At 41.1% G+C, this 23941-nt stretch overlaps 1 protein-coding gene across 5 annotated transcripts in view; it reads right to left on the reverse strand.

Moving 5' to 3' along the window:
• The window catches only part of ZNF143 (zinc finger protein 143), a 32302-nt gene that overhangs the window by 7826 nt on the left and 535 nt on the right, over window positions 1-23941 (reverse strand). Inside the window, exons 1-11 of one of the 5 annotated variants that reach the window (XM_042813770.1) lie at window positions 15610-17511; window positions 14196-14312; window positions 12986-13104; window positions 12122-12214; window positions 11514-11597; window positions 11225-11305; window positions 9990-10186; window positions 7212-7286; window positions 3589-3708; window positions 2500-2575; window positions 851-976 (exon numbers count right to left, since the gene is read on the reverse strand). In XM_042813770.1, the coding sequence (XP_042669704.1) occupies window positions 851-976; window positions 2500-2575; window positions 3589-3708; window positions 7212-7286; window positions 9990-10186; window positions 11225-11305; window positions 11514-11597; window positions 12122-12214; window positions 12986-13097 (964 nt within the window). In that variant the 5' untranslated portion in view covers window positions 13098-13104; window positions 14196-14312; window positions 15610-17511. Of the gene's footprint in view, window positions 1-850; window positions 977-2499; window positions 2576-3588; window positions 3709-7211; window positions 7287-9989; window positions 10187-11224; window positions 11306-11513; window positions 11598-12121; window positions 12215-12985; window positions 13105-14195; window positions 14313-15317; window positions 15523-15609; window positions 17512-23941 lie in introns of those variants that run through there. The other 4 variants (XM_042813769.1, XM_042813768.1, XM_042813772.1 and 1 more) reach the window with 4 other exon arrangements.

Genomic DNA, 23941 nt, shown 5'->3' on the forward strand with positions numbered 1-23941 from the left:
CAAAGAGAGGAGTCCGAGAGCAAGAGAGGGCAGATTAGCACTACAGACACAATTCTAAGTACTTGGAAACAGAAATGAAAAACGAAGACCTGATACAGACATGTAACTCCAAAGCAGTTAGCTTCTTGGCAGAGGAAACTATAATTCACTCCTTAAGGCCGCCGTTTCGGGAACGTTTTCCACTTTTCTGCCAAGGCAGAGCGTATGTGAGCGTACACGCCTCAGTGTTGTGTTACCATGGCTCCCCTGATCCCCGTGGCGAGGCAGAGCCTCCAATTACAGCCTCAAGAAGGGCTGCAGTCAGAAACCACAACACTGATTGTTTTTCAGCGATTGCAGGAATGTCACCGGACCGGTTTGCCTTTGTGTTTCTAATGGAGTTGTTAGAAAAGTGACCTGTTTCCAGGTGACCGAGATTTTCTTGCACCAGCAACACGAGAAGGCTTGCCTCCATCGGTGCGCCGTTGAAACTCGCATAGGGTATCTATGAGCACACACGACTCCATCTATTTCCACAAGGACTTGAGTTTTAATTTTCACACGTTTGGAACCTTCATTTAGTTTGATACGATATGAAGGGCAACAACCTATCAGCCTTCATGAACCTGGCGTCCAATTTATCTTAAAGCACCAAACCACTTCTAAAAGGTGAGCTGCATTACTGAGAACAGACCCCTTGGTACTGAGCTGCAAACCCAACTGCAAAGGTGCTCAGTGACAACGTCAGTGACACACTGCTAAACGTCTGCAATGGCAGCATGGGTGCTTGAACACTTTTCTAAGCAACGTGAATCAGAGAAATCCACCAAAGTGAATTAACTTAGGGAAACAAAAATGGTAGTCATTCTACCTGTGTGGGTTCGGATGTGTTTCTGTAGGTCTCCTGAAGTCTTGAATGACTTGGTGCAGTTTTCTTCTGTGCACCGATACGGCTTTTCACCAGTGTGTGTTCGGATATGACTTTTTAATCCATACCCTGGAGGTCAGAAAGGATGTTATAACACCCAAGTAACTAAATAAAGTACAAAATTAAGATGGTCAGAAGCTGTTACTCTTTGCAAGCGCCTCATTCTACCTTACAGAGCAACGAAACCCTGATACACAGTTGATGAATTCCTCCTTCCCTCCTTTATAAGGAAAGTACACTTCCCACTCCCTTCAATGGGATAAACTGCAATTATTATAATGTAGGTAAATATTTATTTTATCTTCTGAGGAAATTGGCATGTTCTCTATCCCGTCTACTTTTTTTCATCTTACCAATGTTGTCATCAAAATGGTATTTAATCATTAGAATATTATTAGAAACATGAATTTTCCTTCCATTCACTAGAGATGTATACATTTCTAAAAAATAAAGGAACAATCTGTAAGAAGATGGCGCCTACTTAATTTCAGAATGTTTTCTAAGTATATCCCTAAACTCCTACAACTTCTATTTTTGACTTGTTATGAACACAATGGTGGCTACAAAGAGGAGCATCAATTCGCTCTTACATCTAAAATAAACATCACGTCACGATCCAACACAGCAGAGTTCTTAATATTTAAGCTGAGAACTTCTGGTGCCTGACACAAGCCATATCAAAGGCTGAGGTAAGGTGGTACAAATGTCTCTGGCCCAAAATACAGCATTAGACAGAAAGCTGCTTAGAGCAGCACATCAGTCTGTTGCAATAGAGAATAGTGTTTTCATTATGTTCTTTTGAAATCTCTTTACAAACACATTATAAAATTAAACTTATGTGCAACTCTTTAAGTGGGTCTGTTTGTCTTTTGACCTTTCTCATCAGCATTTTTTGTGCTTATTTAAAGAAACACTATTCAATGTTACATCAGATGGAGTTCCAAAAAATCTCAGTTTATACAGAAAATCTAGAGTCTAACTTTTCTAAGTATCAAGTCAATCTACATTCAAAGTAAAAGAATTTGAAACAAGTTTTGCTTTTTTTGTATCATCTTCAATGGTTCATCACTTGTAATTGCATCTTAAGTCATCAAATCTCAGGTAGTTTATCATTTACAAATGGATTAGTCGGTACAAAATACAGTGTTTGCTTTATGAGAAACATCACCCTGATACAGTGTGATAAAAAACACTGCAAGCAGCTCCCACCAAAGTTCTTTGCAACTTTGGATCAGAACATTATCTAGATCCCTTTAGCCAGCAAGTTCAGCTTTTTCTGTCACCTCGTGTAACTTACACTGTTAGTTTCATATTAAGAAGGCCTATTTTTTTCAAGATAAAATCTGGCTGTAGCATGACAGGTGAAGACCAAATGAAAGTGCCAAGTGTTTCACCCCATTACCCCTTCAGTAACTAATAGTCAAATCCTCTGTCTTTTCTATATGCTGCACTAGCTAAAACAACACTTTTTTCTGCAGTTCTCATAAATGGATTCCCAACCAGGTTCTATACTTTGCAACTAAGAAAAAGAAAGAATGGTACCATAAACTTATACAGACAAAGGCGAAAAAGCAGGGAGAGGAAAGGGTCACCTGTTGCAAAAGCTTTACCACATCCAGGATGTTCACACTGATATGGTCTGTCTCCTGTGTGTGACCTTTCGTGTACCTGCCAAGACATCCGACAGACTCATTTAACAAGATGCATCTGATTACTTCAGCACAGAAAAACCTTATTCTAAAAGACAACACATTTTACTTCTCTTCCTAAGATTCACATTTAAATGTCTTCTTTTTAAGTCAGTGATAAAAACTACCATAGGGTAGCACTGTTTTCCTTAAAACTACAGGTGTCTTCTTCTAAGGTCTAGCCTAAACCTTTCAAGTCAGTTTTACAAAAGATGTTTCTGTAAATATGTGGAATTGCCAACACACAGGTAAATTAAAGAAAGCATGCAGGCATGCCTCAGAGCCTTCTCTCTGATTATTGACTACACCGAGACTTCTGCAGGTCCTCTTATATTGCATGAAACCTCACTGATTCCACAGTGTTTTGTCCAAGATAAGGCTCCACTGAAAGGAGCGTAGCTCATCTCCAGGTGATCACCTGTATTCCACATCTAAACTGGAATACAGCTCTACAGTACTTTATTTACTAAATTAAAATAAAAAAATTAAAAAAAAACAAGTAAGAGGGAACCAAGAAGTTGCTATGTGCTAAGAAAAGACATTCCATCTCTTCACTTTGCATGCTCAACTGTTTTGAAGATTTAGACTTATGATGATAAAATCTTTCAGAACTCAGAATTCTCACATAATCACGCATTCACGTAGATTAGTGAACTCTGGATTTCAGAATGTCTGTGATAGTACTGATAGAAATGATCTCAACAAGATTTCTTACATGCTGGAAATATATGGGTCAACCATGACACCGTGTTTGCATCTACACCAATCTGACCACTACGTAAGCATCATTTGGAGTCAACGTTTTAGAGCACATTTTATGTAATATTAACAGACTAAGAGTATATTTTGTTAGTCAGTAACTGCAGTCTATTAGACTATTAGACAGTTGTTTCTCTGTTAATTTCCATCCCTTAAAAGTGCACAATTTGTCCAAAAAAAAATAAAAATAAATCATGCCTGCAAACTAACAATGCTTGTTTTACATTTCATCACCTTAAGATGGTGAGCTGTTGTGTACAGTTTTCCACAGCCATCATAATCACAGCGAAATGCTTTCTCTCCACTCTGCTGAGACTTTGCAGCCACTCTTGTTCCATGTCCCTGCAAGACAATCTGAAGTTGAAAAAAGAAAAAAAAAAAAAGATTAAAAAAATACAGTGGAACAAGAAAGTCACACGCTATCATGCAGTCAAAGCTGACTCTAACAGGTTTCCTTTCATCTCTCTTTGCTACGCAATGTATTTCGTAGCACTCAGTAAATGAAATTAAAAGCATGAGTTTTACTTAGAACTAGAACATTTAAATGAATGCATTAATTAGTCAAATAACAAAGACTAAATAATCTGAAAAATAAGTGAAGCAGTAAGATGAGTGCCAGAAAGAAGAGGCTCAGATTACATGTCTAAGGCACTGGGTCTGCTCCTAAGGGAGGTTAGCTATAAATCAGACCACCTTCAAAGATAAGTTCACACAGAGGCCAACCAATAATTAAATGCAGTTATATAATGAGCACTTTCTAAAAACGAAGGAAAACATTTTGTATTTTGTCAGTGATGCATGTATTTTGATCAAACTAATGGGTTTGATCCAGATCCTCCTGCAACTGCAGCTAGGCTCGTGACACAACAGGAAAATATACAGAATAATTTCATGATACAGCTTAGATCCCTACCAAAGGCTTTTTTGTACACTAATAATCAAGGAACATTCTTACAGACTGAAAAAAGAGGCAGAAGACCAAAGGTAAACATGTTGATACAACTGTATACAAAGTAACTGAGACTTTTACAAGTCTATCTTCCTTTCAAACTACTTCCTTTTTCTCCATAATCCAATTCCATTCTATGTTGTCAAAGAACAAGCCACGGCATCAGTGAGATGGGGCAGCCTAATACAACCTCTCTTCTCAAAGCAGAATCAGCTGCAGCAAGTTGCTCATGGCAATATCCAGCTGAGCTCTGAGCATCTCTAGGGATGGAGTCACCACAACCTGCACAACCTATGCCAGCATCCAGTCGTCCTCAGAGGTTTTTTTTCCCCTCAAGTTTAAATGAAACTTCCTGTATTTCAGTTTATGCAGATTTCCTCTTATCCTGCCACTATGCACACTATGAGCCAGGCTCTGTCATCTTTATATGCCCATATCAGGTATTTATACTTATTGGTAGAATTTCCCCTGGCCTTCTCTGCTGGAAGCTGAATAGCTGCAGCTCTCTCAGCCTTTCCTTGTCGTCAGACTCCGAGCCTTTAATCATCTTCACAGTCCTTCACTAGACTTACTCCAGTATGTCCACGCCTTCCTGAGAGCTGAGAACTGGACCAAGCACTCCCAACACGTATCACCAGCACTGCGTCTAAGGCAAAGATCACCTCCCTTGTTCTGCTGACATGTGGCCTTTTTTACCACAGGCTGGTTCACAGTCAGCTTTGTTCACCAGGATCCCCAGGTCCTTTTCCGCAGAACTGATTTCCAGCCAGTTGCTCTCCAGTTTCTACCAGTGCACTGGTTATACTTCCCAGGTTCATGACTTTCCACTTCTTTTTATTAAACTTTCTGAGATTCCTGCTGGCTCATCTGAGTAATAAACAATATCAGCTGTTCTAACAATTACAAAGGTTGTTACTTTGTCACAAAAGGTGGTGGGGTTGGTCAGGCATTATTTCTCCTTTCTACATCCACACTGACTATTCCCAACTGCTAACATGTCTGAAAATGGCTTGTAAGATCATCTGTTCACCTCATTGCTAAGGACTCAGGTGAGGCCGACAGATCTGTACATCTCCAGATCCTCCTTCTCACACTTCTTGAAACAGGAATGACATTTGCTTTCTTCCAGTCCTCAAAAACTTCCCCTGAACACTGTGGCCCTTCAAAGAAAACTGAGAGTGGCTTTGCGATGACATTACCAAGCTCTACCAGCACTTACACACTTAAATCCATTAGGTCCAGCAGATGTGTGATATGCCCAATTTATTCAAATATCCCCTAATTCAATCTTTCTTTCAGTGAACTGGTGCCCTCCAATTAAGGAGACGAAAACTCAGAAACTCTTTATTTTGCAGGTAACCACCAACGCATCCTAACTTAGCTCAGACAGGTACACAGAAGAACAACACAGGTAACTAAGATCTCAGGTAAGATTTCTATATCACATACACAGCAGTCATATGATTATGATTTTCATTTGAACAGATGGGTATGACAGATGTGAAAAAAAATACAGCACGATATCCTTTAGGTCACACAAAGGCTTTTGTTCTCATCTGTACAAATCACAAACAGGTTTTTATGCTTTATTTTTTTCTTTGGTGAAAACCTTAACCATACACAAATGGTCTGGATGACTACTCAGCAGCATAACATCTGCTCAGTTCTTGAGTTACTTTGATCTTTTTAGGAAGAATTTATAAATACACACTTATTTAATGAAATAGTTTCAAATTTAGATAAAGTATCTTAAGTAATACATTATTTTTAAAAGAGTTACAAGTAGGAACTTAATCACACCAAGAAATAATCACTGAAAATACTTTAAGAAACAACCAATAGCTCTGTGACCCTCACTTCCATGCTCGGCCAAATGAAGTCACCTTACTGGGGAGGTGTCAGAATTTGAGCCTCACTACCTGTTGAAACATCAGATCTTTTTTGGCCATTTGTTTGGAACACGTAATGCTCCATAAGATCAGCACACTTCCATACAGCCATATGTGTTGCCATATGAAGTGCAAGATAAAGAACCTTCAGATTCACCTTTTTTGGGGCTTGAGGCCGAAATCAACATGTAACTGGATATTGGTAACAGCTTGTTTTGCTTAATAGGTTTTTACTTCTAGTGAAAGTCAAACAAAATCTGATTCTATTCTTCCTTGAATTTTGCATTTTGATAGAGTTGTATTCCTGTTCCATCCTAGAACAGTACAAAACTCCAGAAGTTCCTTATTTATATTTATGGAAAGCATTTTAATACTATTGATAATGTCTAAATTAGCTCTTCTGTCCTTTCACAATCATGCCATTCAGACAGCTGTAGATTGTCACTGGTTTTAAGTATTGTGGGACCTAAAAAAAAATAAGATGACAGGATTTTGAGGTCATTGTCAGAGGTGAGCCTGTAATTCCCTCTTTCACAGGTAGTGTAACATATTTTACCTCAGAAGATATTTTTCCATCCTCATCTACTTCATCACCTCTGAAATTAAACAAAAAGGAAGAACACTGATTCTTTGATGACCAAATCTTTCTCAGTGCAATGACTTGGCCATTTCTGAACCTGTCATGAGAGCAAGTGAGGGCATAAGGTTTTATTATTAGCTTTTGCTCTTGTTCCTAATTAGGATTTTACAGATTTCTGGTTAAAGTAAAAAAGGATTGAGACTTCATAATTTTTACCTTTACTTTCCATTACTCTTAGAACTTTTGAGTTAATACCTTCACCTCAGTAAGTTTTTATACTTCTATGTAATAACAAGAAAAAGAACTGGAAATATTTGTCTGCTTCTTTAGGGTTCACTTGAAGCAGCGTCTTCTACAGACTAGTTGGTTAGACAGTCAGACTATGCACAGAGAAGACTGAACAAACATGCACACATTTATTTTGCACTGTGCTACATACCTGCATTTTTTTTTCTTGTTCATTTTCGCCTATCATTCCCGTGCTACTAACACTGTCATTTCCATCAATAGACACCTGAAAAATGAGGTTGATACGGGAAAAACAGAAGTTATTTTTATTCATCGGAAAGGCAGATTGACAGACAGTTCCTGGGGGCTTATTCTTTCTTAGCTCTCTAGCTCCCTCTTGAAAGCTGGTTATCCTACAAGACAGTAGCTTACATGAAAATCCCGCTTGCAGCACCTGCATTATACAACAGGTAAGGCAAGCATCTCAAGACTGTCTTAAAATGACATCCAAAAGACTGCAAGAACTGAATGTGCTAGATGAAAACTCAAAGGAAAGTATATTAAATTATTAAAAATTGATAACACTGAGTTCTCAGAGAAAAAGAAACTCAGCTCCTTTAGAATCAAAGTACCTAGACAATGTGCCACTTCTTAATTCAAAATAGTAAAATTACAAAAGGTAAGAGAGGACTTGTGTATCTTGTGTACTGCTCTTAAGGTTCATTTTAAAATACCATTTATAGGAAGAGAAATCTCTGCTTTTCAAGGGACATAGAATATTTGAAATGATTACTTAATATGCTCTCAAATGCATTAACTCAGAACAGTGGTCATTGTAGTAAAAAACACTAATTTGAAATATACTTTGTAAGTTTTCCTCTTCAGTAGTTGCCTCTGTGTTGAGCACTCACTTTCACAATACCCTCTTACATTCAAGGCTGAGATTGGTGCCCCTAAATCCAGCCACAATTCCTATCTGCAATTCCACTACACGTCCTCTGACTTTATGCAGACTGAGAGCAATAATCTATTTTTTCCAGGTTGCTTTGAGAGGAAGGTGGCATTGACTAAGTCTAAAATTAAGAGGACTCCAATTAGCCTTTACATGCACTCTGCAAGACATGTTGACTATGCCTAAAAGAGAAGTAAGAGATGATGAAAAATGAATATCCTCCACCAAGTCCAGTGAGCTGCTCTGCAGTCTTCTTTTAGTGATACATTTCCGGAAATATTCTCCCAGCCTCCAAGCAATTTGTGGCTTAGGAACCTCCTGAACTAGAAATCACATGTTCCTACCTAATAGCCCCAGATACATTTCTCTTCCATGAATTTTCTAATTACCCTTTGAATCTAGAGACATAATTAGTATGAGCAACATTCTACAAGCAGTACCATGGCTTAACTTTATGCTGTTTGAAAAATATCCTTCCCTTGTTGTCACTGAACCTGAGACCTGAGAGTTTTCTCTGATGCTTCCCAGTTCTTACACTGGTAAAGACAATGACAAGACACTACTCTGTGCCACTTAAAATCAGGTGAAATTCTCTCATATCCTTACCTCATATATTTCATTTGTTTGGTCACCATTGCTGCCCCTTTCTGTACCTTTTTTAATGCCCTAAGCCATCTGCTAGTAAAAGTATACACTGCCGTATTATGAAGTCTATATGGACATGGAGCAGAATCCTAAAACTGCATTTCTCCTTTTAAGAGAAAAACAGGGGTGTAACAATGCAGCTATTACTTGCTTTTGCACATAATGTAGTTTCAGAACTTGGAAATTCACTTTTCCTGATTTTCCTTGAAAGTTCTAGCAGTACATCTCAGGATAAGGCTGAGATGAAAGCTTTAAGAAAACAAGCAGGGTTTTTCCTAGCTATACACAAGTATACTTCAGAATACTAATTCACATTACAGAACTCAAAAACACATGTTGAGATGAATAGGAAAAAAAAAGCAAATATATTTGCTTCTTCTCCACAAAACAGAAGGGTACTTTTATAACAAATTAGTATTAACATAGCTCCTTATTAAAAAGGACAAAGTTCCAACTGATATAAACCTAGATGAAATAACAGCTAGGCAATGCATAAAAGCTTGTTGCTACAGCACAGCTAGCCTTGAATTACCTTTTTACATAATGAAAGTTTAAGGCACAGCTAAATGTAACACAGTCTGATGGGCTTTCTTATGTTTTCTTCAATTACAGCACACAAACATAATGGAAAGAATGGGGTATGTGCCATTTAATCACCCTAAGTGGCCTTCTCCCAGAATATGACTATTCCCTGTAACACCTGAGAACAAATTATAAAATTAATTCAACTACTTCCAAACCAATGCAAGCACTGACAGCAGTCATCTAGGAATCAGGACACTCGGAAACCATTAAATCATGAAAGTTGCACTGTTTGCTGTATATTTAGACCACACTTCACAGAAGTCCTTTGAAGTGGAGAACGTGAATTTTTAGCCTCACATTACATTTTTGTCATTAAAAGCATGGATCAGAGAAGCTTTCTCCAAATTCATCAGCTGCCTAATGGTGTTTTTTTACACTTTATTATCATGTAATATCCTTACTGAAGATAACAGGCCCTACTCCTTTCAATGCAAGAAAAAAAAATCAGCAGTGGTCTCTTGTTAAGAATAATTTAACTTTGTCCTTCTTTCCAAACTACTTCTGAAGAGGCTCCACTCTAATCTTTTGTATTTTACAGAAACTAGTTATTTACTTGTCCAAATCACTACACACATCAGCTTGATTCCACATCATATTGGTGTTCCATTTCTTGTCTTTATGCAAGAGCACACACTGGAGCCACCCATAACAGTGAGGCACTGTTGTGGCAATCTGGTGTTCTCCCTTAAAAGAGTCTGAAGACTCTCTTATCATTTTATTTCTTAGCTCACAGTGGGCTTTTGCTGTCAAGCATCATGTGATATGACATTAAAACATTACAGACAGATGAACTGTTGTTCAGCATACCTTAGCTGCATATTGCTCCAAAGCAGTGATGGTATCTGGGTCAATGGCAGCATCTCCCGTGTGAAGACCAGCCACTGTGCCATCAGCTTGAATGGCTAAAATGGTATCTGACTGTGGCATCTGCACTGCGTGGTGAATGTAGGCAGTAGTGCCATCCTCCAGCTGGACTGCTTGTAATGCACTCTGATCATAACTGTCTGAGAAATAATATTACGACGTGTTACAAATGAAAAGGAATAGCAATGGCTGTAGGTAACACAAGAAATTGCTGCTGCTTAGGAAACGTCTCCAAAAGCCATACATGTGTCTGATACTTATGAGAAATATACCCAATTACAATACCACTATGAATAGCAGATTAACTTTTTTTCAAGACAACGCCATCTACATCTTCTGCACACTTGCAGAAGTGCAAAACCAATTCTAGTCTATTCAATTGTGGTCTAGCTTTACTAACAAAGGAAATCACGACCACAAATATTCTTCCAACTCATTATCCACTCATAATAAAATGAAAACATAGGAAACACATACATCTGATTTTAGAATGTATGGATCTGACCCTGATACCAGAATCACCCATAAAAATAGATGCAAAATAAACTCTGGATGGTGTTGCTGGCAGTGGAATGTAATTTTTGTCACATTAGCTTATTAAAATATCTAATGGTTCACTTTTTCAAAAGAAATAGGATTGTTCATAAGATGGGAATAATCAGCTTCTGCAGCAATCTAGGTTATAATTTAAAATGAATGTTTGCATTTTTGACCATCAGTCATCACACTTTCAGCCCTACTACTTAAAGACAATATCCCCAGGAGATGATCTTTGAAATGTATGTCATGACTCTACATTCTTTAGTTTAAGTGGGATTGATTGATTCATTCTTAACTGCTTTCTCTTCTTAATTCTACATACAATTATGGCTGAAATCTGTATGATAGCTTGCTTGCTCTACTGACGTGGCATTTACTTACTTTATTGATATCCATGGCTTCAAAAATCAATACACAGCTGGTGATTTTTAAATTCTGTTTATAACTGCTCTATGATGACCTAATAAAGAACTGAATCAGACTCATTTCAGTAATTCCTAGATGCCACTAAGCAGAAGTAAGAAATAAACTACAATGGGAATCACGCTGAATTACGTAATTGTCTGAATACAGTATCGTGTTTTGTACTGCTGTTCTGTTCAACTGAAATATTAAACCATTATTCAAAAGCCATTTACCTTTGGAGGTGTGATGAATGAATGCTGTAGTTCCATCCTCCAGCTGAACTGCTTGTCCATCTTCCAAACGCAAGCTGTCCCCTGTTTAGAAGAAAGAATTACAATGCTTTGACAAGAGGTTGAAAAATGCATTAGTCAGAAAAATTCTCTCTTCAAGATTCTTTGCAAAACAATAAGAAATCAAGCTTTTTTTAAATGATTACTGATTAGTTAATATCAGTATCTATCAGTAATAAAATATTTCAAAATATATTTTTATATATATATATATATATATAATTACACTTACTACTTTTAGTCATGGGTACATGTTGAACATAGGCTGCAGAACCATCTTCTAGTTGAATCACTTGGCCATCCATTAATTTACCATCTGAAATACACGGAGTACTTTCAGAGAATCTCACAGTGTGACACAACCTACTTTAAACACACAGCAGACACTTCGTGGATCAGACTGAATATCAGTACAATATCACAGACTTATACTGCTTGCTAAAGCTGAAGCATAGTAAGGGGCTAAGAAACAGTGGTTTTAAAATTCTAGGATAAAGAAGGCATGATGGTTGAAATAAATACACTCAATACAGAACACTAAATTTTATTACCTATCCAGTAGGCAGAACGTTGGTATTTGGGTTTGAAGCATGAAGAGTATCTTGCTTCTGTGTCTGACTTATGTTCTGCATTTGATACCTGCATCTTATTAGTACTGGAAATAAATATTTATCTGGTATTATTACTGCAATACCCCAACTGGGAGTACAGCTTTGAAAACACTGAAGATTTTCCTCAGTTTTACTACCCAGAGGGGTTTACAACCCAGCATAGGAGGGGAATACAAATAAAGAGAGGAATACAATGTCGATACAAACCAACTTCCAGTCGTTTCCCTACCTTTAGAATTGTGCTGTATGTATGCAGTGGAGCCATCAGCCAGGGTAACTGCTTGCAAACTTACACCTTCCATGTTTTCTAAGTTGTCACCATCTAGTAAAGCAAAAGGTTCACATTCTCTATTACCAACATCAAACTTCAAAAATCACCAGTTATGCACCTCCAAAAATGATGACATCCCTTACAACCCAGTGATTTTAGAAATACTGGTAGGTTTTCTGGGTTTTCAACCTTGATGACATACTGTGGTCAGATGTTCAAGACCTCGCTCCATAAACAGGACAGCCTCAGTGCTATTTGCTCTAACTAGAAAAGCTGTGTTACTGAATAAACGATCGCAAAGTTTAGGTTTTAGGGAAAATATTAATTAGGTAATGAGCTCCAACAGTGAAATAATATCTATTTGTATCAATAATTTTGTTTTGTACCCTATTACCTATATTAGTATATGCAAATCTATTTAGACTAAAATACTTAGGAAAAAGATTTTATCAGTGAAAATCGTACCAAAGCTGTCAGAAAATACCATATTTAAACCAATTCAAATCACCAACCTATTTTAAAATTTAACTAGTCTAAAATGTGCTTTGGTGCATAATGAAGTCACAAAGTATAAAACAGTAAAACCACTGTGAGAATTAAGTCAGATTTTCGAGTATCTATTTTGATACGTTTATACTCCTATTACCTTAATTAAGAGATCACTCTCTTAATTAAATCAGTGAACTTCATCTCAGCTAACTAAGAATAATCTGCTGATTTGTGTTAGATTTTTCATTTAGAATACACTGCTTGAGTTCTAGAGTTTTATCTGACCTTCTAACAGGAAAGACACAATAATACACATTTCAACTCAGTGCTCACCTTGCACGGCTACAGCTTCTGTCAGACACAGAGTCACATGCTGGGCCTCCATTCCTCCTCCAGAAAATTCAGTCATTCCCTGAGAGTCTCGGTTTATCTGAGCTAGTAACATTGTCTGCCTACAAAGAAAGCATTCAAGGACATCAGTACAAAATCTAAATACTGAACCAGAACTAGTTAAATACAATCCAAGATTAACTAGATTTTTATGCAACCGCTACCAACATTTTTTGTTACCTTCCGCACACAGATATGCAATGAATGAATGAGAGAGCTGTAAAATAATTCAATGGAAAAAAAAAAAAAAAAAGTTATTAGAAATAGTTAAGAATTGTTATCTCAATTAATTAAGCTATTAAGAACTTCAGGCAGCAGTTAGTAAACTGAACTTGAACTAACATTTCGTCTTTATTCCAGCTGGGACAGAATTGTGATCTTCAGAGTGTATGATGCTGCCACTTGGCTCCAGGAGAAAAGCAATGTTGAGAACACACCAAAGTTTATAGCTGCTGCTAAGCAGCGTCGTACAGAGCTGAGACCACTCACAGAGAAGGGCACAAGGAGCTGGGAGGGAACAGAATCAGGATGGCTGACCTAAACTGTCCAAAGGGATATTCCATACCATACAACATCAAACAGAAGGAGTTTTGAAGGGGATGGGAGTTCATGTCTCTCTCTTTTGCTGCTCGGGAGCTAGCTGGGCATTGATCAGAAGGTTGTGAGCAATTGCTTCTGCACCATGTGTTACATGCACTCATATTTATATACAGCCATAACAATTATCCTTGTCTTTATCTTAGTAACCAGTTTTATCTCAACCCATAACTTCTACCTTTTTTTTTTCTTCCAACTCTATATCACACCCCATTGGGAAGGAGGGAATGAGCAAATGAATGTGTGGTGCTCAGCCACCAGCTGGGTTAAACCACAACTCATACAAAGAAAAGAATCACAGAATGGCCAGGTTTGGAAGGCACCTCAAGGATCATGAATCTCCAATCCCCTGCCACACGCAGGGCCACCAACCTCCCCATTTCATACCAGACCAGGCTGCCCAGGGCCCCATCCAACCTGGCCTTGAACACCTCCAGGGATGGGGCATCCACAGCCTCTCTGGGCAGCTGTTCCAGCACCTCACCACTCTTACTGTAAAGAACTTGTCAACGAAAAATGAAAAACATTGTGTCAATGATGGTACAAATAATGATACCTTTTTGTCCCCAAAATTAAAATGAAGCTGACGATTCACTCATGGTCACCCATAACAACAGCAGGGCTTTCAGTCTATCAGCAACTCCAGTGCCAGCAAGAAGTTCAGGATCACACACTGGTGAAACACATACTTGATTAGCAAATCTGAATGGTCCAACAGTTTCATTAAGCTTTCCAGGAAGATTTATATCTAACTACCTATAAGGATACATATCTAAATTAATAAATGATCTCACAACAAAATGTGTTAATAACAAGATAGTGATTGCTAAGTGATGGGCACCACTCTGTAGATATCTCAGAGAACCAGCCATTCCTCTGGATACTAGTTTTTCGCCCAGGCATTGAGAAGGTATTAAGGTATTAAGAAGTCTATTGAATCTGAAAGGATGCTACTAATTTTTAGTATTAGCAGATAAAGCAAATTCAAAACACTGCATCCTACTAACTCGGATCTTGGCTTTCACCTCAGAAAAAATGAGTCACATACAGAGAGGTGGATGACTGAAAAAGATCACATGAAATCGCAGTATAGGCTATACAGCATTAAAGCATTTTCTTTTTTTCACTAATGTATTTAGTGGAGTTCTTCTCACAGTAATTGGCAGTTAGATGATCTCAAAAAGAAGAGTATAGGTAAACAAGCAAGGCTCTTAATCTTATGGTTCTGTGACATGCTGTGTTGTAATTCAAGGTTGAGGAGAACAATCTAGGATTTCAAATTTACTTCTGATTCAATTTCTAAACAGTTATTTATTCTTCTACGCTATGAAAATCTGCCTTTGAATGAGCAAACTCACCAGTGGGCTCAAAAACCAAGGAGACACTTACATTTACTAAGTTAAAACTAAGGAACAGTGAAAGCAAAGTAGACCATTTAGGACTTAAGCCTACAGGATGCCAGCAGTATTTATAAGCTTTGGCACACTGATTCAGTAGTCAAAGAGTATATCCAAGTCACATTTTCCAAATAGATCCAAGTGACTCTGGAACAGTTTCTATTTCCCAGCATGACAGCTGGAGCTGCTCTGCCATCTCCAATTTAGTGGCTTTAGACAAGCAGTTTTGCTCCCTGCTCCCCATTGATACCCCCTCTCCTAAAACGGGGAGAGAATCTCACCTAGAAAGCACTTTGCTCATAAACCACAAATGGGAGACCATGCAAGAGCTACAGCACTGGCTTTAGCAAGCACGGAAGCAGCCCTTTCTTCAGTGTTCAAGGACCCTGTGGTGATTAAGAACAGAAAACCCACACAGTTTAAATAAAGAAACAAACTAGCCAAATAAATTTTAAGAAGTTTTATCCCAGACTAGTTTGCTGGGACTGCTTCTCTGGAGGTACTGCCAGCTTGTGGCAAGTCTAATTAAGTAATTATGGTATTAGATGCAAGTGGGGAACAAAGTTTATTTACCCTCTTAACTGCTAACACAGTGTTCTGTATTGACAGCGCTTCCCGTTCACTCAGTTTTCAGGACACCTTGTGGAAGTAGGCTGCAAATCATCCGGATTGCTTCAAACAATAGAGAAGAAAGGCTACAGAGCCTCTTTGTGATGGTGTTCTGAAATCATTCTAGCAGGGACTGGACTTTGAAGGCCTATCATTTGGGTTTTTCTATTGAGAATTCCCCCTCCTAGCATAGCATCTTTTCCTTAGCATACAATCCGCCTTCAAAATAGAAACAGGATCTCCCTCCAGAATTCATGCTGCTCTCTTAAATCTTGGGAAGCACAGAGGAAGCAAAGCCACACAAGAGCCTTAGCAGAACACATTGCTTGAAAGCTCAATGGCTATTTGGTAAGAAAAAAAATAGATTTAATGCAGATAACCATGTTGCTGCTTTTCCTCAATTCTGACCCCTTTCAAAATGCCCCTTGCAATCGATCCTCCTCCCAACCCTCCGCTCTCCCACTAACTTACCTCAACTCCACCCCTTCTCCTCAAAGTACCAGTTTTCTTCTTCAGGTGGCCCTGTCACAGTGCCAAATTTCCAGCACACTTTTCTTCGTCCCACCCTTGTCACCAAAATAACCCAAAATCTGTGCAGGGAGGAATATACTCAAGCTAAAGGACACACTGCTCTCTCTAGAGGTCCCTTCTCACTCCCTAGCAGGGAAGACAAGCTAAGTGGACAGCACTAAGAGGCCTGAGGAGAGCATGGGGAGGGAATAAAGAGAAATGAAAAGCTGGGTAACACTGTAGAGAAATGGATTGGGATACCTCAGAGAATCTGTTGTATTGCTGACACAACATCACTACTTTCAGTTTCTTTGCTCAACTAGAATAGCCAACCACTGGGGCAGATTGACAAGAAAGGTTATGGACTGCTCCGTCCATGCAGGTGCTGGATCAGGTAACTTCTGCATCTAGAGCACTTCCAAGAGACACTGCTTTGAGTCTCTGGTTATCCAATCATTTTGGTACTGCATACTTCTAGAACAACATCAGCACGCTGTTGGTACATCACTCACCATGGAAATCTCACTTCCTATCATGTTTTTATTCATTCACGGCTTTTTTGTTTCTTTGGAAGCCAGTGTGCTTTCATCAAACTGAAGTCTCTTCCCTTACCTCAGCTCCTTTATTCACTCTGCTCCCTCTCCTTTCTGCTAACTGGCTTATATGATGGTCTCTTCCCAGCTTCCAGCAAATGTCTTTACCCTTCTTTCACTCCAAATCACACCAGCTTCTCCCCCTAAACTACCTCAACCTTCTGCCAGGAACTTGTCTGCAAGAACCTGTGAGAGAAAGACTTCCTTCATCAACTTCAAATCCCACACCTCTAGTTAAAAAGCAGTTGAAAGTGTCCATTTTTAGGAAAACACACCAGCCCTGGCCTGAAACCTCTGCAGTCACTAAACAAGATCCACGTTTCCCAGTTCATCTCAAAAGCTGTCCTACAGGAAGACAGGCATGCAGTCACAAGGTGCTCACTGAACTGAAAACATAGGGCTTGATTCTGTGAGCTGTTGCAGATCTTTACAGACTATGTGCAAGTTGTAGTTTTGAAAGGCACACATCAATGTATTTGGGAAGATTTTTTAAAGGACTGTGATACACACTGCGTACCTGACATGACTGATCACCAGAATACTCCCATGGCATTCACGCAGAGAGGATCTTATCTTTCTAAGTTGGTTGAAATGCTACCCAGAGAAAAATCAGCCTGAGACAGAAAACAGCTGAAGCCTGAACCCCCTGCAGTGAAAACAGGAGGAAGCAAAAGGCAGTCACACAAGAGAGGACAGTGAAACAAGTCTCACACCGTCAGGCACAGAGGGAAAGCAGCTTGTTCAGTGTATTGCTGATGAAAGCTGTACCAGAAATGTGAAACATGCCACCCACCAGGGTACACAAACAATAACTTTTATTAATTTAAGAAATATATATATTTATATATATCTAACATTCTCCAAACAGGAAAAACCGTATGATCTAACACACTAAGCTCTTAACGCTCAAATACATGGAAGCAGGGGGGAGGATTTCTTATGAAGACCTCATGAAGGCCTCATGTTAGAGGGCTCCTATAACTAACACTGTGTTCCTTCCCCCACTAACATTCACATTACCAGATGTCTTCTTTTGGGTGCTGTCACCTGTTTTGCAGAAAAGATGACACACTGAAAGAGAAGTTTTTATGTAAGCTCTGTATGGCAGCTGAAAACAGGAGTCTGGGCTGAAAATCAGGAATGGAACAACTAGGAAACAGCAGGTGGGATGGAACTGAAAGAAAAGCGGGCACTGGCAGAGGGCATGGTGCCATGTGGCAGAAATTGGCTTTGGAGGAGTGGGAAGTCAGGCAGCCGAAGACAGCACAAGGAGACTGAGACCCTACGTTGCTGAGAACGTGGCAAATAACAGCTGGAAAACAAAAACTGGAATTTGGCATTGATAGAATTACTGTAAGATTGTATTGTTGGATAAAGAAAAAACCTGTAGTGACAGCAGCAGAAACTCCTGAGAGAGAAAAAAGGCTGATACTTAGGACACCAGTAACATGAAAGGGAATAAAGTTTTTAACAGAAGCCAAGGAGGTAAAGTTAGGGTTACAAAATGCAAGGAGAGAAAAGACAGAGTGAGCGGTGCCAGGTGAAAGAACTGTGAAAGACAGACAGGAAAAAGGCTGTTCCAGACATGAGGTAACCCTGTGATTGCTCACCCTTGCCACACAGACAGCACTGGGAAGTTTGAAATAACATCCATCTATTTAATTTAAAAATAAACGTCACTTTTATTTTTAATACACTTCCAATGATGTGCAAAACCACTGTAATTTTGCAAGGCTTATAAAAACAGCAGACGATAGCCAACCTGGAAAAGAGATGTGGCCAACAACACAGCCCTGTACCTGTTAATATCTCACTAAGGAATTTTAGGAAGCTGTGCTCCTGATTGATAAAACTGGATCCCAAGTTCAGTTCTGGCTGCAGTATATCATATCATAGAATGGCCTGGATTGAAAAGGACCACAATGATCATTGGGTTTCAACCCCCCTGTTATGTGCAGGGTCGCCAACCAGCAGACCAGGCTGCCCAGAGCCACATCCAGCCTGGCCTTGAATGCCTCCAGGGATGGGGCATCCACAACCTTCTTGGGCAACCTGCTCCAGTGTGTCACAACCCTCTGTGTGAAAAACTTCCTCCTCATATCTAACCTAAATCTCCCTTGTCTCAGTTTAAAACCATTTCCCCTTGTCCTATCACTATCCAATTAGAGCCCTTCAGAACTGATACAACTGTCAGTATCAGTACCATTTCCCCCAAGCAGTTTGATTAATAAACAGTTTGTGAAAAACCACAATTACCACCTACTATTAGCATTCTGGTTTAGTGCACTTCAACTGATAATTAACAAGCACTGCAGCCTGACGGGTCTCAGGGCAAAAAGTGGTGGGTATGGATTGAAAAACAGAGCTGCCCAGAAACTTTGCTTGTTATGGGACTGAGGGTTAGATCAGCAGTTGCATGAAGGCATCAGACAGTGCTAGGGTCAGAAATACAGACGTGGCAAAACGAAGGCTCTCTCAAAGCTTCCTTCTGTTGCCAGCTGTACCTGTATGACAGTCCTTCCCAGCATTACCTTGGAAATCTGGAGGGTCAGAACTGACATCTAGACCCTGTCCACACTTTGATCAAACATTTCAAGAGATAAGACATGGATTTCTTTCTCCTTCAACAGTCTTTGCCTCTTTCAGCATTGTACTGTTGCATTACAATGTTGATTTCATACTACAATTGGTCAGCATGGATTGGAAAAAAATATATAAAAATTGGATTTTAATAACATATAAGAGAAGCTCCTCGATGTCAGGCATTTCCCACTTTCTCAGTGCTCTGTTTTATCATCTTCCTTCCTGTATTTTTTCCTGTTCTTGCAAAGGCACCCAGGACATAATTAAGCAGCCATTTCCACATTAAATCAATCACTCACTGTATAGGATGGACACAAGACAGAAACAAAGACCAAAACCTCTGCAGAAGACACTGCTAACAGCTGGATTCAGCCAGACCGGCCATTATAGAGGTGTAAGGCACACAATTTAATAGCACACCACAGCAGTGTTTTCTCGATGGCAGGAAGCATTGCACACCCAGCTGAGAAGAAGCCAATCAATCCCGACAGCAGTGCCAAGCGCATGAGCACCGCGCCTGTGCGCAGCATGGCAGCACCACTAAGCCACAGAGACACGTGTCGCCCTGAGCAGGGGCTCGCAGTCCCATCCAAGGCTCCGCTTTACTCTTTTTGCAGTACTTCAGCCCTCTCCATCTTCCAGACATGCGCTGTCTCAGCTATAAGTGCTTGCTTCCTCTGCTGCCTGAATGTATTAGAGAAGAAATGACCGGTTAGGCAGCGTGAGGTCTGTCTTTCCATCAAGTGGAAACAGCTCCCCCGCGGACAGCAGTGCAATGCTTCCACCTCCCTGGAGTGGCAGCACACCATGGCAGCTGTGCCGTGGGTAACCCCCAGTGACCTGCACGGCTGCAGGCTCTGCTTCAGACCGGAGTCAGTACCAAAGCAGCAAATTAGATGTCACTGACAGCACCGCCACACTGGGCAAATAATAACGTGCATGTTCAGAAATTGAGTTAGGCCTGGAGTCAGAGGAAAGCTCGTTGGTCACCGTCCACTCAAATCCTCCAAACCTGCTGAGGCTACCAGCAAAATCAGGAATTTTGACAAAATATGTGGACATGAGTTAATCAGTAACAACCGCAGATGACAAATTAGCTGTGGTTTCCATCAATGTTTGTATGGCAAGAACTCCCTCCAACTCCTCACTCCAACCTCAGAAGAAAACCTATGAGCATCTCTGTTGACAAAAGCCTGCATTTTCAGTTCAGAAAGAGCAGAATTTTCAGTTCCAGAAGAAAATCCATCCGTTGGGATCATTATCCACTTTATGGAGCTGGGTGTTTCCTTCAGTCTTTCAGGAGCCCTTGTGGCACAGGGACAGGTTACCTGCATCACATTTCTCTATCAGGCTCACCTGTTTCCTTGTAGAACAGAAGAGAAAAACTGACCACCTGTTGGTGGGGAAAGAGCAGAAAGCATGCTTCTGCTTCTCTGCAGTGACATGACAATACAGGAAGAACAGTGGCAAGGAAAGGCAAACACAGGTTGGCTGGGATACTACGGTATGTACATACAGTGTCAGAGGCAGCAGCTAAAAGGGGAAGCAGAAATCAGGCAGATGATCAAGGAAGAGGGCAAGAGTCAAAATGTTAAGAGCAAACGAGTAACAAAATCATCAAACTAGAACACTAAAAGCCAGTTCTGCCTCTTAACTATTTGCAGTCTGTGCACTACACCTGACACTAAAAGAATTTCTCTGATTATCAGGAATGTGCCTTTTGATGTGTGTGAAAACTCACCCGCATTTAGCTGAGCCCTATCATTTGGCAAACAGTTTGACATGAGCCAACTGAAGAATCCTCAGAAACTCAGTGGCAGCGTTTCTTAAAGACTCCATCCACGTGGAACATGTTTTAGCCCAAAACTCTAAGGTGACAGCTTACACGTGACAGCAAGGAATGACCAATATCCTGAACTCTAATGGAAGCCCAATGGCACTGTAAGGGGGGAAAAAAACAAAGCTGTCTTCTTTTTAGCTTTATTTAAAACAAAAGCTCGTGTATTTTAAAAGGTCGTTACATTCAGTCTGTAACACTCCAAAGTTAGTAAACGCTAACATTTGCAGTCCAGAAGGACCCGGATGGGCTCAAGAAGCAGGCCTGTGAGAACCTAATGTGAGGTTTAGGAAAGCCAAGTGCAAGGCGACGCACTTGGGTCGAGGCAATCCTAGATATGATTACAGACTGAGAGAAGAACTCCTTGACAGCAGCCCTGCAGAGGAAGGACAAACAACTGGACATAATCCAGCTGTGTGCTCTTGGAGCACGGCAGGCTAATGGCATACTGGGCTGCATCAACTGGGGTTGGGAGGAAAAAGGAGGGGATTGTGAGACCCTATCTGGAGTATTGTGCCCAAGCCTGGGGCCCCCAGCACAGGATGCAAAGCTGCTGGAGTGGGTTCAGAGGAGGGCCACAAAGATGGTCAATGGGCTGGAGCACCTCTCCCTTGAAAAAAGGTTGAGGGAGTTGGGCTTGTTCAGCCTGCAGAAGGCTCCAGGGAGACCACACTGCAGCCTTCTAGTACTTGATGGGAGCTTACAAGCAGGAGGGGGAGTGACTCTTTACACGGTCTGGTAGTGATAGGACAAAAGGAAACAGCGTTAACTAAAAGAGGGGAGACTTAAATTAGACATTAGAAAGGAGGGCAATGAGACACTGGCGCAGCTGCCCAGAGAATCTGAGGATGCTCCATCCCAGCAGGTGCTCCAGGCCATGCTGGATGTGGTGTTGGGCAGTCTGATCTAATGGGTGGCAGCCCCACCCATAGTGGGGGGGTGAAACTAGATGATCTTTAAGGTCCCTGCAACCTAAGCTGTTCTATGATAAAGTGGACCTTAACTTGGACATGTTTGTTCATGTCAATAGGAACATCTACTTACAAAGGTGTAAAAAGCACACCAGGAAAGCCACTCATTTGAGAAGTACTCTCCCAGGCCAAAGCAGCAGTCCTGTTCTAACAGTGTCCATCAGCTCCTCACAGCGAGGATCTCACACCACACAGCTCTGTGGGTTTGGGTGGCCAAGAGATCAGCTCAAGGCAGGTGCTGCACTGCCCCCATTACGTGGGGTCACTGATTCACCACCCCATTCTTTTGCACACCAGTAAGTTCTTTAGGATGAGTCAGGACAAGGAGCTTTTTCAGGAAAGAACATAAGCTTGAGCAATACCTGTAATTAGCCATTCCAAATCCTCTAACACAGCTGATGTGCATTATGGAGGTACATTCCAACCCCTTTCAGTATTTGCTGACAAATGGAGCAAAAAATAAAATAAAATAAAATAGGCAGAGGGTCTGATGGATCACTGCTGTTTTTGGATATCCTTCTCAGACATTTGCTGAACTCACTCTGGCCAAGCATCTATACAGATAAGTATAGATAAGTATATATTCTCACAATGTTTTAATGAAAGCTCAGCACAGATGGCACCCAGGAGGCCCTGACACCACAGGAGCTAGCAGAGGCCCTCAGCCTGGCCATGTTATGTGTGCAGATGTGGAGCCAATGGTGGCAGCTCATGGCCTTGTAGCTCAGCTGGGAGACAGCACAGCAGCACCATCTGCACCCTGCCTGTGCTGCTGCCAATTCCACCCCCTGGGCAGCACAGTGCAGCGTGTGGGCCAGAGGCAGCCTGACCTGCTGAACCTGAGATGGTCCAGAGATAAACGCACACTTACAAAGCTAATTCTGGCACTCACTGCTGGGGAACATTTACTGCTATTATCTCCGTCCATCTCCTCTTCGAGAAGGGAGTCCCAGCACAATGCCCAAGCACAGACATTACCATGATGACACAGGGTGAACTAAGTGATATTCTGGCTAAGGACACTTTCAGCCAGGCTGGGGCATTTGCTTTACTCGAGCCATACAGTGTAAGGCAGAACAATAATTCTGCAAGCAGGATACAGGGAATGAAACATTATTTCATTATTATAATGAAAATAGTTTATGTAAATTATGTAATCAGTTTGAAATACGTTTCTCAAAAACTATTTCAACGCTTATCCCACACGGCCCAATTAAGCTGCCATCTGTACCAACACAGCCTCGCGCTGTTTGATGGCACATCCCTGACTTCCATCTTCCACAGCGATTCAGACGGGAAGCTCCCAGCCTACAAACACCGCGTTAAGGCCCAGCCCACGAAACACAAAGAGAAAAGCCACCGCAACGTGGTTCTGTTGCACTCCGTCATTTCAAAACTGTAGGGCAAGGGCACCTACGGAGGAAAAGCGCACCGCGTTACGTGCGTGTGCTCTTACACAGGCGTGCCGTACAGGTAAGGACGTCCCGCTTCTCGGGCACCATCACCTGTAACGCGGCCAGCAGAGCCGGCACACGGGGCTGCGGGCCCCGGCGGGCGCACAGCAGCGGGGCAGGATGCCGAGAGCCGCCGTCCCGGGGAGCGGGACGGCTCGCGTGGGACGTGCCGTACGTAACCCATGGAGCGGCCCCGAGGCGGCCGGGAGGGCCGAGGCACGGCGCCGCGAAAATAAAGGCGCCGCGTTCAGCAACGCCGAAAAGCTCCCCGAGCCCGCCGAGCCGCGCTCGCGCACGGGGAGGCCCCGCTGCGAACGGCCCGGCCCCGGCCGGCGGCCCCCGCCCGTC

The sequence above is a fragment of the Centrocercus urophasianus genome, unplaced genomic scaffold (genome assembly GCF_019232065.1).
Source record: "Centrocercus urophasianus isolate 14NV4802_14NV808 unplaced genomic scaffold, USGS_Curo_1.0 seq_14, whole genome shotgun sequence".
NCBI classification, from domain to species: Eukaryota; Metazoa; Chordata; class Aves; order Galliformes; family Phasianidae; genus Centrocercus; species Centrocercus urophasianus.